Here is a 19,034-nt window from a genome sequence, read left to right as displayed (position 1 = left end):
GTGACTTTTAATGGTGTTTTTGGCATTTAAATGATGGGTCTTATCATTATCCAGGGTCCCCGACACAATGAAACTAGTCTGGAGCTCGCTGGGGTCCCGCAAAATGCTTTAATCACGATTTTGTCCTTTTCCCCATCACTTTGTTAACGAAGTGGACAGAGGCTGTTTTTTGCCCCTAAAAGTGACTTTTAATGGTGTTTTTGGCATTTAAATGATGGGTTTTATATTTCTCCAGGGTCCCCGACACAATGAAACTAGTCTGGAGCTCGCTGGGGTCCCGAAAAATGCTTTAATCACGATTTTGTCCTTTTCCCCATCACTTTGTTAACGAAGTGGACAGAGGCTGTTTTTTGCCCCTAAAAGTGACTTTTAATGGTGTTTTTTGTATTTAAATGATGTGTTTTATCTTTCTCCAGGGTCCCCGACGCAATGCACATAGTCTGGAGCTCGCTGGGGTCCCGCAAAATGCTTTAATCACGATTTTGTCCTTTTCCCCATCACTTTGTTAACGAAGTGGACAGAGGCTGTTTTTTGCCCCTAAAAGTGACTTTTAATGGTGTTTTTGGCATTTAAATGATGGGTCTTATCATTATCCAGGGTCCCCGACACAATGAAACTAGTCTGGAGCTCGCTGGGGTCCCGCAAAATGCTTTAATCACGATTTTGTCCTTTTCCCCATCACTTTGTTAACGAAGTGGACAGAGGCTGTTTTTTGCCCCTAAAAGTGACTTTTAATGGTGTTTTTGGCATTTAAATGATGTGTTTTATCTTTCTCCAGGGTCCCCGACGCAATGCACATAGTCTGGAGCTCGCTGGGGTCCCGCAAAATGCTTTAATCACGATTTTGTCCTTTTCCCCATCACTTTGTTAACGAAGTGGACAGAGGCTGTTTTTTGCCCCTAAAAGTGACTTTTAATGGTGTTTTTGGCATTTAAATGATGGGTCTTATCATTATCCAGGGTCCCCGACACAATGAAACTAGTCTGGAGCTCGCTGGGGTCCCGCAAAATGCTTTAATCACGATTTTGTCCTTTTCCCCATCACTTTGTTAACGAAGTGGACAGAGGCTGTTTTTTGCCCCTAAAAGTGACTTTTAATGGTGTTTTTGGCATTTAAATGATGGGTTTTATATTTCTCCAGGGTCCCCGACACAATGAAACTAGTCTGGAGCTCGCTGGGGTCCCGAAAAATGCTTTAATCACGATTTTGTCCTTTTCCCCATCACTTTGTTAACGAAGTGGACAGAGGCTGTTTTTTGCCCCTAAAAGTGACTTTTAATGGTGTTTTTGGCATTTAAATGATGGGTCTTATCATTATCCAGGGTCCCCGACACAATGAAACTAGTCTGGAGCTCGCTGGGGTCCCGCAAAATGCTTTAATCACGATTTTGTCCTTTTCCCCATCACTTTGTTAACGAAGTGGACAGAGGCTGTTTTTTGCCCCTAAAAGTGACTTTTAATGGTGTTTTTGGCATTTAAATGATGGGTTTTATATTTCTCCTGGGTCCCCGACACAATGAAACTAGTCTGGAGCTCGCTGGGGTCCCGCAAAATGCTTTAATCACGATTTTGTCCTTTTCCCCATCACTTTGTTAACGAAGTGGACAGAGGCTGTTTTTTGCCCCTAAAAGTGACTTTTAATGGTGTTTTTGGCATTTAAATGATGGATCTTATCATTATCCAGGGTCCCCGACACAATGAAACTAGTCTGGAGCTCGCTGGGGTCCCGCAAAATGCTTTAATCACGATTTTGTCCTTTTCCCCATCACTTTGTTAACGAAGTGGACAGAGGCTGTTTTTTGCCCCTAAAAGTGACTTTTAATGGTGTTTTTGGCATTTAAATGATGGGTCTTATCATTATCCAGGGTCCCCGACACAATGAAACTAGTCTGGAGCTCGCTGGGGTCCCGCAAAATGCTTTAATCACGATTTTGTCCTTTTCCCCATCACTTTGTTAACGAAGTGGACAGAGGCTGTTTTTTGCCCCTAAAAGTGACTTTTAATGGTGTTTTTGGCATTTAAATGATGGGTTTTATATTTCTCCAGGGTCCCCGACACAATGAAACTAGTCTGGAGCTCGCTGGGGTCCCGCAAAATGCTTTAATCACGATTTTGTCCTTTTCCCCATCACTTTGTTAACGAAGTGGACAGAGGCTGTTTTTTGCCCCTAAAAGTGACTTTTAATGGTGTTTTTGGCATTTAAATGATGGATCTTATCATTATCCAGGGTCCCCGACACAATGAAACTAGTCTGGAGCTCGCTGGGGTCCCGCAAAATGCTTTAATCACGATTTTGTCCTTTTCCCCATCACTTTGTTAACGAAGTGGACAGAGGCTGTTTTTTGCCCCTAAAAGTGACTTTTAATGGTGTTTTTGGCATTTAAATGATGGGTCTTATCATTATCCAGGGTCCCCGACACAATGAAACTAGTCTGGAGCTCGCTGGGGTCCCGCAAAATGCTTTAATCACGATTTTGTCCTTTTCCCCATCACTTTGTTAACGAAGTGGACAGAGGCTGTTTTTTGCCCCTAAAAGTGACTTTTAATGGTGTTTTTGGCATTTAAATGATGGGTTTTATATTTCTCCAGGGTCCCCGACACAATGAAACTAGTCTGGAGCTCGCTGGGGTCCCGAAAAATGCTTTAATCACGATTTTGTCCTTTTCCCCATCACTTTGTTAACGAAGTGGACAGAGGCTGTTTTTTGCCCCTAAAAGTGACTTTTAATGGTGTTTTTTGTATTTAAATGATGTGTTTTATCTTTCTCCAGGGTCCCCGACGCAATGCACATAGTCTGGAGCTCGCTGGGGTCCCGCAAAATGCTTTAATCAGGCGTTTTAACACTTTTTCCCACGAAAATGATTTTTAATTATTTTTTGGGGGCTATATAAATCAAATTCCGGTTAATGCCGAGCACAATTGTACCTTTTACTATTTTAATGTATTTGCATGATATATCTTTGGGCGATAAAAGCGACATATTTGGATGACTTTGTCAGTTTATGGAGCTTATCCCACAAATCCCGGATGATCCGGGCCAAATTTGGGAGCTCATAGGCAGCCTGCCATAGGCCCCCACCCGTGGAATGAAAAAAAAATGAAAGAAAACGGTCAATTATATGTTAAAATAATCAAAAAATGAACTTTTAAAATTACATGGGAGAGGGGATCTGAAAAATTGGAGAAGGGGAAAAGTGTTCGGCACTTCGGGACGAAGCGCCGAACACTTTTCCCCTACCCCGTTGCAAGGTACAACGGAGAGGGGAATCCAGACTTCCCCTCCTCCGTTGTAAAAAACCGGTCATGTTTTACAAGCTACCTTCTGCACGAAATCGGAAACCCGGTTTTTGAGAGGACTCAGAAAAAAAACGGCTGTGTAACTTCATGGAGGAATTCATCCGCTGTATGTGCACTTTGGCTCGGATACATTTTGTTGCCTGGAGACCCCCCAGCATGGTTCTTACCAAACTTAAAGTTTTTGAACTGGGCTCTGGAGGAAGGTAAGGGGAGTTGACAGGGGACTCAATCCGCCTCATGAGGCACTATTTTCGGATACATTTCAACACTTTTAGCCCTTTTTGATGGTTCTCCAAAAAATAACTCTGACTTTTTCAGAGTGTGGAGGAAGGTGAGGGGAGTTGACAGGGGACTTTATCCGCCTTATGGGGCACTATTCTCGGATACATTTCAACACTTTTAGCCCTTTTTGATGGTTCTCCAAAAAATAACTCTGACTTTTTCAGAGTGTGGAGGAAGGTAAGGGGAGTTGACAGGGGACTCAATCCGCCTTATGGGGCACTATTCTCGGATACATTTCAACACTTTTAGCCCTTTTTGATGGTTCTCCAAAAAATAACTCTGACTTTTTCAGAGTGTGGAGGAAGGTGAGGGGAGTTGACAGGGGACTTTACCCGCCTTATGGGGCACTATTCTCGGATACATTTCAACACTTTTAGCCCTTTTTGATGGTTCTCCAAAAAATAACTCTGACTTTTTCAGAGTGTGGAGGAAGGTGAGGGGAGTTGACAGGGGACTTTACCCGCCTTATGGGGCACTATTCTCGGATACATTTCAACACTTTTAGCCCTTTTTGATGGTTCTCCAAAAAATAACTCTGACTTTTTCAGAGTGTGGAGGAAGGTGAGGGGAGTTGACAGGGGACTTTACCCGCCTTATGGGGCACTATTCTCGGATACATTTCAACACTTTTAGCCCTTTTTGATGGTTCTCCAAAAAATAACTCTGACTTTTTCAGAGTGTGGAGGAAGGTGAGGGGAGTTGACAGGGGACTTTACCCGCCTTATGGGGCACTATTCTCGGATACATTTTTTCATTTTCACCCATTTTTGATGGTTCTCCAAAAAATAACTCTGACTTTTTCAGAGTGTGGAGGAAGGTGAGGGGAGTTGACAGGGGACTTTACCCGCCTTATGGGGCACTATTCTCGGATACATTTTTTCATTTTCACCCATTTTTGATGGTTCTCCAAAAAATAACTCTGACTTTTTCAGAGTGTGGAGGAAGGTGAGGGGAGTTGACAGGGGACTTTACCCGCCTTATGGGGCACTATTCTCGGATACATTTTTTCATTTTCACCCATTTTTGATGGTTCTCCAAAAAGACAAGTTAGTCTTTTTTCTTCCCCCTTCCTCTTCTGATTTCTCACTGATCGAATGGCAAACGCGACCCGCCATCGGAGGGCCTCCGCCGGCCCGGCCTCGTGCCGGTGCTCTGGCGGTCGGTTCCTCCGAACTGCGGGTTCGACTCTGATGGCCGGGAGGGACGAGGGAAACGTCGGGGGGGTCTGCTGGAGGCTCCTGCTGGAGTCTTGCGTTCACTGGGACCTGGCTCGAAAAACTCGAAACCCTGACTCCAGTGCGGTGTTGCGGCCATGCGCCTCCGGGTACCAGACTCCCCTGCCTCCTCCGTGTTGCGTGGGCTGCGTGGGGGTAACCCTGCGTGTCCGTTACCCTGCGTGTCTCTTACCTCCCAGGCCGACCGATATGAAGCGTTTCCAAGACGAACCGTCTGACTCAGGGGTCCCACCACAGGTTCCGTAGCGGGGTGGAAGTTCCACCTCCCCTCTTTGCCGCGGAATGCAAAACAAACACCTGTTTCTCTCATCCTCCACTGTGGCATAGCGGCCTTAGTCGGCTGCGGCATTCAGCAATTGGCCTTGCTCCGGGCACAGGACCCTACTTCATCAAACTACCTATTTGATCCTGCGTAACAACCACATATATGCTTGTCTGCAAAGACATTGATCGAATGGCAAACGTGACCCGCCATCGGAAGGCCTCCGCCGGCCCGGCTTCGTGCCGGTGCTCTGGCGGTCGGTTCTTCCAAACTGCGGGTTTGACTCTGCTCCTGGGAGCACATATGCTTGTCTGCAAAGAGGGACATGCCTGGTCCCGCCCAGGTGTTCTTCTACGGCTAGTGTCCAGCCAGCTGCGGTATCATCAACTTTGACCCGCCATCGGAGGGCCTCCTCCCCGGGTCCAGCTTCCGGTGCTTGGCGGTCGGTTCCTCCAAACTGTGGGTTTGACTCTGCTCCTGGGAGCACATATGCTTGTCTGCAAAGAGGGACATGCCTGGTCCCGCCCAGGTGTTCTTCTACGGCTAGTGTCCAGCCAGCTGCGGTATCATCAACTTTGACCCGCCATCGGAGGGCCTCCTCCCCGGGTCCAGCTTCCGGTGCTAGGCGGTCGGTTCCTCCAAACTGTGTGATTGACTCTGCTCCTGGGAGCACATATGCTTGTCTGCAAAGAGGGACATGCCTGGTCCCGCCCAGGTGTTCTTCTACGGCTAGTGTCCAGCCAGCTGCGGTATCATCAACTTTGACCCGCCATCGGAGGGCCTCCTCCCCGGGTCCAGCTTCCGGTGCTAGGCGGTCGGTTCCTCCAAACTGTGTGATTGACTCTGCTCCTGGGAGCACATATGCTTGTCTGCAAAGAGGGACATGCCTGGTCCCGCCCAGGTGTTCTTCTACGGCTAGTGTCCAGCCAGCTGCGGTATCATCAACTTTGACCCGCCATCGGAGGGCCTCCTCCCCGGGTCCAGCTTCCGGTGCTTGGCGGTCGGTTCATCCAAACTACGGGTAATCCTGGAGCGGACATAAACAAAGAATGATATTTTACAGGACATGATGGATATGTGTTTTTTCCAGGCTTTTTGGAAATAAACCAAATGTGATTTTGCAGTGCATGATATAGCTCATTTTACCCATGTGATGTTGTGCAGTACATTACTGAGCTCATTTAACGATATTGGTCTACCAGGTGAAGTGGGATGCTGCCATTTCCCAACTGGTCTCCGGAGGAATATAAGGAGAGTTGACAGGGGACTCTGCCCAGTGCTCATGAACCAAATGAGGGGTGTGTTAGAGGGGAAAGGCTCTGGCTGTTTCTGCAGCCTCTGCATCTACCTTCTCTCCCCACCCCGATACCAGCGCGTGCCTGCTGTAAAAGGCAGGTGCACGGGCTCCCACTTCCACTAACTCTGAGCCTGGCTCCCGAGCAGCACGTTCTCCCCGGCAGTCCGCCAGCAGATGAAAAACACCCACCTCTCCGCCTCTTCCGAGGGACGAGGGAACCGCGCGGGGGGGTCTGCTGGAGGTTCCTGCCGGGTGCTCCGTACTGCGTTTCACCGGGACCTGGCTCGAAAAACTCGGAACTCTGACTCCAGTGCGGTGTGGCGGTCTCGCCCTGGCCGTCCACCGTGCGCCTCCGGGTACCTGACTCCCCTGCCTCCTCCGGGGGCAGGTGCGAGGGGTTCAATGCCTCCTGAGGTACTGTTACCCCCACGTTTTGTACCCAAAACTGTCTTGTGAGTTCGTGGCAGAACCATGAAACAAAAAACAATCAATGTATCGGACCCATCGCCAGTCGCGTTGGTGCGGAGGTGGGACCATTTTAACCAGGTGGTAACCCAAGTCCTCCCCTTGGTCCGTGTTCCCTGCATTGAAGCATCGGACCCATGGTTGCAATCAGCAGTTGGCTAACGCATATAAACGGAGAAACAGAAAACCATTTAAATATAATTCATTGTGTGTGTTTTTGGAAGGATGTTGACCGAATGCCCGGTGTGCAGCCTCCGCTATCTGGCTTTGAATAAGCACCTTAAGCACAAACATGCAGTGCGGAACCTGGATGAAAGAGGCATCATTCTTAAAATGGCCAGTGGTAGAATAAATGTTCGGACCAAACCCTGTCCCATCACAGGGTGTTCGTATGCTGGGAGGAAACTACACCGTCATGTAACTCGTGACCACCCTGAGTTCTCCCGAGATGAGGCACATCAGGTCATGGCAAGGCTGAAGCATAGTGTGGCCCTGCAGTTGCTCCATGACCTCCGAGAGACTAATCCCATCATTGGAATGGCTACATCATTGGATATAGACAATGAGGAGGAATACCCGGTGCACCCTCCACCCTTCTCCCCACATACCGAGTGTGACGAAGAGGACTGCATGCAGGTGAGGCTGGACAATGTGGCATTGAGGGCTCAGAAGGATGCCCTCATTGATGAGGTGAAGACCCTGCGCTCCAGGCTAAAACAGGGTCTAAAACCCAGGAAGCAGAATGCCACTGCTGCTCTGCTTGAGGAAGACGAAGAATGTATACGATTTAAGGGCGTAGCAATCCCAAGTACCCCCGACATGAACTCAGTAGCCTCCGGCAGCAATACCCCTCTCAAGACCCCGGTGAAGACTGTCATGCGGTCCATAGAAGCCTCTGCGAGTGAGACCCCCCTCAAGTCTGTGATGCGGTCCCCAGAAGCCTCCGGAAGCAAGACCCCGGTGAACACTGTCATGCGGTCCGACAAAGCCTCCGGTAGTGAGACCCCGGTGAACACTGTCATGCGGTCCCCAGAAGCCTCCGGAAGCAAGACCCCGGTGAAGACTGTCATGCGGTCCAACAAAGCCTCCGGTAGAGAGACCCCTCTCAAGTCTGTGATGCGGTCCCCAGAAGCCTCCGGAAGCAAGACCCCAGTGAAGACTGTCATGTGGTCCCCAGAAGCCTCCGGTAGTGAGACCCCAGTGAAGACTGTCATGCGGTCCATAGAAGCCTCTGCGAGTGAGATCCCTCTCAAGTCTGTGATGCGGTCCCCAGAAGCCTCCGGAAGCAAGACCCCGATGCAGACTGTCATGCGGTCCGTAGAAGCCTCCTGTAGTGAGACCCCTGTATGCCAGAAGACCCGTGCGTCTGTCTCCAATAAGCTGAAAGCTAATCTGGCTAAGGACTGGCCCTCTTCCCAAAATCAATGGTGCACTGGGAAGGGACTGCGGAATACCATGCGTGAAATCACGTTGCCTAAAAGCATGGAGACGTACATTCAGACATACAGAGGTCATTGTGAGGGTCTTGCACCGACAGTAAAACGGAAAGAGAATTGTATGTCCAATGTCAGCCGGATAAAGAACTTCATAGTATTCATGGCCCATGGTTTTGACCGGCTGTCAGACTGGCTGTTTCTAAAAGACACAAAGAGGGTCCGTGGCTGGAGCAAGTATATTTCAGAGTCGGGCCGGACAGTCACAACATCGCTGTTGTTCCTGAAGACTGTGAACCATTTCCTGAGGTACTTGTCTGCATCAAAGCTCCGGGGGTGCAGGCTCACCCAGTCTGATATGACCAACATCATCAGAGAGGTGAAAGCCAACATTAACGATTTGAAAAAGTCTGTCACTCTCCACCAGTTTAAGGTGAAGAGGGACAAGCTGGATCGTCTGCCGAGCCAGGCGGAGCTTCTCGCCGCCATGGCGGCCGCTGAGAAGCGCATCCCTGATCTCCTTGACCTGATGGCTAGCAATCCGACCACAATGACCCAGTACCTGCTATATGGCTATCTAACCCTCCATTGGAGCCTCCTGTATGGCCACCGTCCGGGTGTGTATGCAAACATGACCAACACGGAGGTCTTTGAGGCGGACAGAAGGGGCACTGCTGAGGGCTACATCATCCACGTGCAGGATCACAAGACTGCCAAGACATTTGGTGAAGCACAGCTGGTGCTTACAATAAAGGAGTTTAGCTGGGTCATGCGGTGGATGGGGATAAAAGAGGGCTTGTCGGGTCCTCAGAATGAATTCTTCCTTTTCACATCGGGGAAGCAGGCTTCCAAGAACCTGAACGCTCACTTGAAGAGGGCTTGGGCTGATGCTGGGCTAGAAACAGCCGTCACCTTCACCATCTTGCGCACTGCCCTGGCTGACAATATCAAGCATCACCAAGATCCAGAAAGCAGGTCGATTCTGGCTAGGTTTATGTGCCACGACGTAAGCACTGCAGACCGGTTCTACGCGAATACGCCTGGAATAAAGGAGGCATTGAAGATCCGCTCCATGTTCAGGGCGGCGGCAGCAGCTGCAGCAGCATCATCATCAGAAGGAGGTCTACCACCGTCAGCTACCTCCGAAGAGGATTCAGGGGCGGAGAGCAGCGATACCTCTTCTTCAGGACCGATTGGTACTCCTGATGAGGGGAAAGGGGCCGTGGACTCAACCTTTTTTCCCCGGTGCACTGTACAAGTTAGACGGCTAATATGGCCCCCAGGCCCCTGTTAATCATGTTGTTATTATGTTTATTTTGTATACTGTTTTTGTAAAAGTGGTGTGATAATTAAATAAAAAATAAAAAAAAAACATTAGTATAACCTTGAAGGTTCCCAGGGGCAAATACAGTGCCTGTCATTTTGCAGGATATAATTTAACATGTAACCTCTCCTGGAAATGGACATACTCTGTGCATTTCCAGGAGAGGTTCCATGTTAAATTATATCCTGCAATATCCTCCAAAGAAGGGGTGGTAGTGTCATGAATAAGGCCGAATATGTATGCCGATGTGCTGACGGTAAAGCACCGCAAAATCCACCCCTTTAGGGTAACCAGGGGCATGAAGTTCTGTAGGGTGTGAACATCTGGGTTTAGTCCGAGTGAGGAGTGCTCGAGCGTGGGAGGATGTGTAAGGCAGAGGAGGGGAACAAAAGGTGTGTGCAGGAGCAGGGAGAAAAGAGAAAATAAAAAGCCTCAAAGTGTTCCACCTTCCAGCAGCAGCAGCAGCAGCGGGCAGGCTCTGTCCGTGGTGCTGAACACCTGCCTGTCTATGTGCACTCTAAGAAAAATCCGTAAAATGATGGCCAATGTGGTGTAAAATTTTACTGTTTAAGTACTGTAATCGACTTTTACATTACTTTTGCCGTTGAAAACAGCGTTGCCAGGTCTGCTTATTATAAGTTTCCCCCAAGATTTTATTTGAAAATAGCAGGTCTACAAGCTCACAACGCGTCGCGTCGCGGCACGTTGTGATCTGCTATTTTCTAATAGTTGCTGTATAGGTTTAAAGTGCTCATGTGGCCCACTTCACTTCTTTTGGGCTTATTTTCTCTAGACCTTGTGGCTTGTTTGTGTCCCTCACAGAATCTGGCAACACTGGTTGCGCATTGCATTGTGGGTGCTTTTGCACGGTAAAAAATATCTGTGGCCGCCATTACAGGAATCCCGCACTGAAAGTGAACCTGAAAGTCTGCTCGGTAGGTTGGTTCATTGTGTTTAATTTGGGAATGGAACCTCATTTCTTAATCAAAAAGGACATTTATGGTAAACATAACATTTGTGTTAATGTTAAATATTTGTTTTATTACGTGTACGTCTGGCAGGTAACTCTCTTCTAACTGGCCCCAGTTAGAATATAGTCCTTAAGCAGTATCCCCCCGTGCAAAAGTTGGCCAGTTCATTGAATTGATAGGTAAAGTTTGTATTTATGGTTAGTTTATTTTCGCAGGTTTGTGTGTTGTTGTTTTATTAGTATCTTTCCAACCTGGCTAACGTTAGCTTCCATTGGCACAGTGTTTTCCCCCCAAACACCGCGGTCAATACAGCTATAATAGTATCATATCGACTAATATATATTCGATAGGCTTTGTTGACATTTGAAGGTGTGTGTGTTATGTTGTGGTTACATTTGGATTAAAAGTAGTATTGTAAAAGGCAGCGGGCTAATGTTAGCTTCCATTGGCACAATGTTTTCCCCCCAAACACTGCGGTCAATACAGCTATAATAGTATCATATCGACTAATATATATTCGATAGGCTTCGTTGACATTTGAAGGTGTGTGTGTTATGTTGTGGTCACATTTGGATTAAAAGTAGTATTGCAAAAGGCCGCGGGCTAACGTTAGCTTCCCGTTAGCTTCCATTGGTACAGTGTTTTCCCCCCAAACACTGCGGTCAATACAGCTATAATAGTATCATATCGACTAATATATATTCGATAGGCTTCGTTGACATTTGAAGGTGTGTGTGTGTTATGTTGTGGTTACATTTGGATTAAAAGTAGTATTGCAAAAGGCCGCGGGCTAACGTTAGCTTCCCGTTAGCTTCCATTGGTACAGTGTTTTCCGCCCAAACACTGCGGTCAATACAGCTATAATAGTATCATATCGACTAATATATATTCGATAGGCTTCGTTGACATTTGAAGGTGTGTGTGTTATGTTGTGCTTACATCTGGATTAAAAGTAGTATTGCAAAAGGACGCGGGCTAACGTTAGCTTCCCGTTAGCTTCCATTGGCACAGTGTTTTCCCCCCAAACACTGCGGTCAATACAGCTGCCAAAATCTGGACAAACTTAATGATTATTATCCACTTTCTTCTTACCAGAGAGGTGCGAGGTTGCTCATTCCTCTTAAACACATGCCAACATGGAGCTTGTGAAAGATGTGGTTAAGAAAGCCATACCATCGCTCAGTAGTGATAAGATGGATGCACTCATGGCTAGACTGGTGGAATTAGGAGTTCAATGTGAAGATGACCTGATCCTTGTGGATGCCCCGGACATTCAGGACACTCTGCCACTCATTCAGTGCAGAAGACTCGTTAAGGCTTTCCAAGGAGGTAAGTTTTTTTATTTGTAACCCTAATCTGCACAGTACTGAGGGGTGGACAACACCGACAAAATCAAATATCACCATTATGTATTTATGACTATGTAATGTTAACAGTTGGGTAAGTTCAGTTCATTCTTTAAAATCAGGAAAACACAACAGGTATCACAATATGATACCCAAAATCCTATTCAATAATCTCATATGATATATCAATATATTGCCCAACCCTGTATACTGTCTGTACAAATTCACAGACCCTTAAGGGTCCATTTGTACCCCTGGTGGTCTCCAACGGACATTGAAAACCAGTGTATTAATTAATTAGTAGCATTGGTGATGTGGTTAATTTATGGGGTATGTCATCCATAGATTCACAAGCTGCACCACAGTTCAGAAGCCCTGGCCCTGGCCCTACATCTACACCTCTGCCACAGAGTGATGATCTGTCCCCAACACCACCTGAAGCACCACCTGCCCATACCCCATCTGCCCACTCCCCATCCTGTGAGCCATATTCCATACCATGGCACAAAATGCCCTCAAAGCTCATGGATGTGTTGGGTGAAAAGAAATGGGTAAAGTCGAAAGAAAGACTACAGATGGTTCGGATCGTTGTTGATGATTACCTCCATAAACACCCTGGAAGACCTGGTAGATCCAAGCTGATGGAAATCGCCAAGAACATTGTAGGACAATATCCTCTGTCTTTCAAACAGACGGAGCCTTTTGGAAATATGCCGTTTGCAAAAGATGGTTGTGGTCCTCTCTTTACCCAGCTAGAAAACAGAGTTGAAAATATTAAGAGAACATCAACCCCAGGAAAGAGGCGAGCAGAGGGTGGAGAGGGTGAAGTTCAGCGGAAGAAAAAGTCAAGAAATTCCGATCGTTATGGATGTGTGGAGTGGGATGTTGCTGTCAAGGGAACTGAGAGTAGAGCAGAACTGCTGTCAAAACGAAATGAATTGAAAAGTGCCTTCAAAACCCATGATCCTCAGGTAGGGCTCCAACCATCCATTATGTTCTTGTGTATGTATGGATTACTTTTGATTGAGTAATTGAGAGGCTAATATTTGAGTTTGATTTATTTTTGGTATATCAATTCAAATTGGTTTTGTATAACTAACAAAAAATAACTGATCTACAAGTTCACAATGGGACTCGTTGTGCGCTTGTATATCAGCTATTTTCACCCGAAATTGATTTATCTGTATTTATATTGATCATTTGTTTTATTATTGATTGAATTTATTAGTTTGATTAACTGTTGCCTCATATCTTTAGGAGTCATCTGTTTCGAAAACTGATGGCTGAAACATATCCCATCCAGCGTGAAACCATCAACGACGGAACCAATGTAAAGGTCCTAAAGGAAGAGTGGCCATTTCTTTTTGAAGCTGCTCACCTGTTTGATCATGCATCTAGACTCCTTGGCTTTTCGTTACAAAACAAGCTGGCACAGGAGCTTTCCAAAAAAGAACCGGGCATCAACAACTTCCTTGACACCAAAGGGATGAAGATGGGTGAAGGTCCAGTACAGCTGATCTGTGGCATTGTGAGATACTTCAAGGAAAACCCTGATCACCTTTTCTGCAAAAATGAGGTACATTTTATGGATTTTAAACCCCACTTTGCGCTGCTGATAATATCGAAATTGGTAAACCATCTCTCCTGGAAACGAAGATAAAAGGAAATCAGTAAAATCCTTGATTTATTTTCCCGACCAGGAGAAAATCCCTCATATAATTATACACTTCCATCCCGGCAGAGCTCCTCTGTCTTGGAGGACCAAATGCTGTCCCCTAATAGAACAAGGTCTTTTAAGGACAGACTTTCCCCCCCTGACCGAAAAGGATTCTGATCCTAACATTAATCGATTATGTTTGTGTAAACAATATTTTTTTATAACTACTACTAACATTATTGTCTATGGTTGCCTCTGATACAGACGCTGGCAGATGGTCTATTTGCCTGCCTGACTGTGTGTTTGCGTACATTGGAAACATAAAATCAACACATTCATATGTGTATCTTTGTTGTTTTATTTTCCGAAAACAGTACTCCGCAGATGCTGAACTCAGCCTCCCCTGTACCCCATGCATCCTAATCAGAGGTTTGTAGTTGAATCATTTTTGCATCCCAGCAAGCTTGGAGATATGTTCTCCATTTGTTCTTAGGTTTACTGATGAGACGATTTGTTGTGATGAAAAGGTATAGAGTTGGTTGATTTTGTTTTGTAAATGGTGCTCAGAACTATGTTGATTAGGGCCAAAATCTTTAAATTTAAGTACACTTGTATGTAAAGTCTGACAAACTAAATGCAGAATACCTTTTCAAAGTATTTGTTGCTTGTTCTTACCATAACCTGTGTTTGGGCTGAGTATGGAAGATTTGGCACGTGTGTACGTTATTATTTTTTAAAATTACTAATACATATTGTTTTTGTGATCTATGTTTAAGGTGACCATCTATTCCAGATTGCTGTTGATCAGGAAGTTGTGAATGACCACATCACCTCCCCCATTGTGGCCCTGAGCTATGCTTTCTGCTTGTTTTATGTCTGCAACATTGAATATCCAAAGGAGATGTCTCTTACCCTGGAATTCATGCAAAGGTAAGCAGCTCATTGTTTTGAAATGTATAAGCTGGGGTATTCAAATTCTGAGACTGAGGGCTTCCCACCAGACAAAGCATGTAAAAAGGTATCCACTCATCGTCCCTTAGATTACTAGCATAGTTGTGCTCAATTCCAGGATGCTTATGGGATCATGATTATTAAATATAATATATATTATATGTTTTGATCCCATTGACACTCTACAATCGAGCCAAGATATTCATTGCTCTTTGACAGGGGTCTTCAATGTTGTTCAGTCCAAGGACCCCTTAGCTGAGAGAGATGAACCAGGGACCCAAATACTGCCTAAAATTGTATTGCAGATTCAACTTTTTCATAGAGTTCATAGACCTGTTTGACAGCACTATCACCAGTGTTGTGTAAAGTTTGTTTGCTTACACATGATCTTTTCTATTGTTTGTTTCATGTTAATGTGTATTATCAAACATATAATCACTTAAACCCTCAATACTTAATAAATGTTCCTATAACACAGGCAGCACATTTTGCAGCTTCCTGTTGAAGGCCCATGCTCTTTCATATAACTTCAGACTACACCAAGTACATAGAAAAGGTCTGTCCTAAGGCATTTGGCATTTATTAGGCTCTGACACTGGGTGATTGGGAAAACATGTAGAATATTCCTAACAACTATCTCTGAGCTATCTCTTTAACCAAAGACACACATTTAGGCTATTCTATGTGAGCTGCTTTTGTGACTAATATAACAAAATCCATACCAGGATTCATGCCCCAATGTTAATACTTGTTGTGTAACGTGTACATTTGCACCGAGTGTCACAGTTACCACTCCACTCAACGTTTGACGCCTGTGCTCTTGTTGCAGATGAGCTTAGTGGTTGTGTCACACTTAAGATTGACTGAAATCTGACAAGTAGACTGCGATATTGAAAGTAGCAAATTTAGATGCAGTTTTAATGCAGTGGTTGTATGTGTGAAATCAAAATTGAGCAACTATGTTATCTATTTTGTGACTAAAATGTATATAGACTGTGTACAATCATAATTGATGCAAATAAATCAACCCTCTTTACCTTGGTTGCCTGTAAAGCTGCTGCAATGAAATCTGGACCTCCGTCTTTGTGCACTGGATCACAACTCGCCTATTGTGATTATGTGGATTGGTCTGCATTATGAGAATACAAACAAACATGATCCACCTATAGTATGTAGCCAATAACCAAAACCATTGTGGATTTAGTAACTCTTCCTGTCAAATTTTCACTTGTGCCTTTAACAAACTATAACACCGCACACTGTCACCTCTAAATTGTATATGTATGTTTAACAAACACACAACTCCACGATAAATGTAGCAAATACCAAGACATTTTACATATAAAATATAGAGGCTGCTACAGTAGGCTGCTGTAGGCTATGTCACAGTGGTGATTATGACAGGAAAAGTCACTAAATACACTATATAGCCTAGTTTGTCAGCACAAAATAATAGTTTTGTTAATTCATATTGTAAAGGTGCATAATGTTTGTATTCTCAAATGCAAACCTATTACCACCACCGAGGAGTGGTGATCCAGAACGGGTTCAGAGGGACCAGAAAGAGGTCCCACTGTCATTGAAACAATCTTCCCGGACAGGACTGTTTACAACAGACTCGCCGGCCATTTTTGACGGCTCATGTAAATTATATATTTTTTTGTCACAAAATAGACCATTACTCATTGTTCATTAATTTTAGACATACATTTCAGATTAAAAGTTTGTTATCAATCGTCACAACTTCTTTCAGCACTCGTGACTACTAGCGACTACTACTAGCTGTGCTACTCATGCACTGAGTTAACGGTGCCCTGAGATCGTTCATTGCACGTACAGTATATCCACACAAGTCACAGGTGCACGGGTTATGCTGAGATTTCCAGTATAGTATGTTGGTGATGAGCAGACTTTAACAGCACGTTGTCTGAGTTGCTCAGCTTACAGGAGCAAAGTGTTATTGTAGTAGTAGTATTTTGCAACATTAGCTGTAGATGGAAACACACACACGGGCATGGTGGAGAAAACAAATGTATGCTATTTTAGACGGCTCCACTCCTGTAGAGCCACACTACAAGTAGTATCTCAGCTTTGTCTGCATGTTACTCTTTAGTTCAGTTTCATTCATTTAGTTGCATGTGCAGCTAAACATATTTCTGTTTCCTTAGAGTTTTCTTTGGAATGAATCCTGACCGAGGGTCCAAGGCTGAGATGAAGGGGAAGAAACAGCATCACATTCCTCCAAAACTGTCGAAGCTCGTGACTGAGCTGAAGGAATTTGACTGGCACATGTGAGCTTTCCTCAAAGCTCAAAACCGAACTTTTTGGACTGGACTTTTGGACTAAACATACCAACACACACACACTTAAAAAAAAAAAAAGTTTACTTTTTTTTTAATTTGTCACTGCATGTTCTCCTACAGGTTGGGGCAGCGCCTGTCAGCGGGGAATGTTGAGTGGGAGGTGTAGGACGGAGTTGCTACATCCTCTTGGAGGGGGCTCCTCCTTCCTCACTGACAGGTGAGCCAGTAGGGTGCAACAGCAGTGGCAAACATTGGGAGGAATTTATAACTACTAATTTGATCTTGAGGTGCACATGTACACACAGCCCGACCTCTAACATCATGGTGTTAAGAAAAAGGTTATTGTTGCTGTTATTTTACATACTTGAATGTATGTTCATGTTAGGGTTTTACAATTGTATGGAAATGTCTTAAAAAAAAAACATTTGTATGGCACTCAGGTAGCGAGGGGTAAAATTATTGCCCACCACCACAGATTCTTTGGGTTCAAATCCCCCATGTTCGGGGGGAGGGAAGTTGGGAGGGTGATATTTGTCACTGCATGTTCTCCTACAGGTTGGGGCAGTGCCTGTCAGCGGGGAATGTTGAGTGGGAGGTGTAGGACGGAGTCGCTACATCCTCCTGGAGGGGGCTCCTCCTTCCTCACTGACAGGTGAGCCAGTAGGGTGCAACAGCAGTGGGAGAAAAGTTCAGTTTTTTCATTTCATCATTAAATGCACTTTATACATTAGCAAAAAGGAAATAAATGCACTTTTATGGAAAAAATGGTATACATTTTGTTCAATTTCTATATATTGTGCTTTATTCAGTTTGCTTGAAAGTGTAATGATTGTTATTTATTTAGGATTAGGATATATATATTTTTTTTATCCCAAGATTAAAAAAAAAAGATATTGGGATTAACGGAAGTGTCTGTAAATAGTACATACTAAGGACTGTTAAAATACGGAATTGTCCGTATTAGGATTAACAGAAGTGTCCGTAAATATTACGGACAAAGTCTTGTAAATCTACAGAAATATCCGTTAAAGGGTTGACGGAAGTGTCTGTAGAATAACGGACAATGTCCTGGCAGCAAATTACCAGCACTTTGTCCGTTTTTCAACGGATTTTTTTTTTACAGTGTGGAATACAAAAACAAACAAAGACAAACACCTTTAAGGTCACCAGGGGCGTGAGGTTCTGGTTCTGGCGGTGTGCATGGAGGGGTTTAGTCCGAGTGAGGAGTGCTCGAGCATGGGAGGATGTGTAAGGCAGAGGAGGGGAACAAAAAAAAACGAATACAAATAAGTTAAAGTGTGAACCTCCAGCAGGGCAGGTGCTGCTGCTGCTGCTGCTGCTGCTGCTGCTGCTGCTGTGAAGGAGGACGAATATTGATGCTTGTGTTCGGACGGTAAAGCACCGCAAAATCCACCCCCCCTTAAAGGTGACCAGGGGCATGAGATTCTGCAGGGTGTGAACATCTGGGTTTAGTCCGTGGGGGAGTGCTTAAGTCCGGGGGCCCGGGGTCTCACGGTGCACGAGGTTATGGAAGTGCAGCAGGGCAGGTGCTGCTGCTGCTGCTGCTGCTGCTGCTGCTGCTGCTGCTGCTGCTGCTGTGAAGGAGGACGAATATTGATGCTTGTGTTCGGACGGTAAAGCACCGCAAAATCCACCCCCCCTTAAAGGTGACCAGGGGCATGAGATTCTGCAGGGTGTGAACATCTGGGTTTAGTCCGTGGGGGAGTGCTTAAGTCCGGGGGCCCGGGGTCTCACGGTGCACGAGGTTATGGAAGTGCCACTGTTGCCGGAGGTCCTTAGTCCGTCCTTTGGGGCTCTGTCAGGGGCTACAGAGAGGTGGTTTTCCCGGTCCCTCTCCTGGAGGTATGAAATAACCTGAGCTCCATGTGAGGGAGCCGTGCTGGAGCTGCTTAGTCCGTCCTTTGGTGGTCTTTGAGGGGCTAATGAGAGGTGTTTTCCCCGGTCTATTTGATGGAAGTCTGACACGAGCAGAGTGTGCATGCTTTGAAACTAATCCACCCACACTTAGCATGCTATTTTAGGGTATAAATCGTACCTTGTCACCATGCACTGTGCTCCCTGGGACGACGCGCCCTCCTGTGGGGACACATGAGAACTGCACTCAAATCACTTTGTGCTTTTTAAACAGTTTAACATATTTTTTTCCACATTTAAAAAACGCTTTCTGCCCTGGAAATCATTTCTAATCATT

General features: G+C 45.4%; 1 protein-coding gene across 1 annotated transcript; it reads left to right on the top strand.

Moving 5' to 3' along the window:
* Positions 1-12,616: 12,616 nt before the first annotated feature.
* Positions 12,617-17,292, top strand: LOC307021347 (uncharacterized protein). The gene is made up of 5 exons (XM_079653367.1): positions 12,617-12,882; positions 13,169-13,487; positions 13,943-13,997; positions 14,345-14,498; positions 16,688-17,292. The coding sequence occupies exons 1-5, from the start codon at positions 12,872-12,874 to the stop codon at positions 16,812-16,814; spliced, it is 666 nt and encodes a 221-aa protein (XP_079509493.1). The 5' UTR covers positions 12,617-12,871; the 3' UTR covers positions 16,815-17,292.
* Positions 17,293-19,034: the final 1,742 nt, after the last annotated feature.

Source organism: Notothenia rossii (genome assembly GCF_949606895.1).
Source record: "Notothenia rossii genome assembly, chromosome: 10".
Taxonomy (NCBI): Eukaryota; Metazoa; Chordata; class Actinopteri; order Perciformes; family Nototheniidae; genus Notothenia; species Notothenia rossii.
The sequence above is the reverse complement of the archived record's forward strand: the minus strand, read 5'-3'. Positions and strand labels throughout refer to the sequence as shown.

Coding starts and splice junctions, on each gene's coding strand:
- LOC307021347 (XM_079653367.1), top strand. Junction 13,488..13,942: donor ACCTTTTCTGCAAAAATGAG/GTACATTTTATG, acceptor TTCCGAAAACAG/TACTCCGCAGATGCTGAACT. Junction 14,499..16,687: donor ACCCTGGAATTCATGCAAAG/GTAAGCAGCTCA, acceptor CTGTTTCCTTAG/AGTTTTCTTTGGAATGAATC.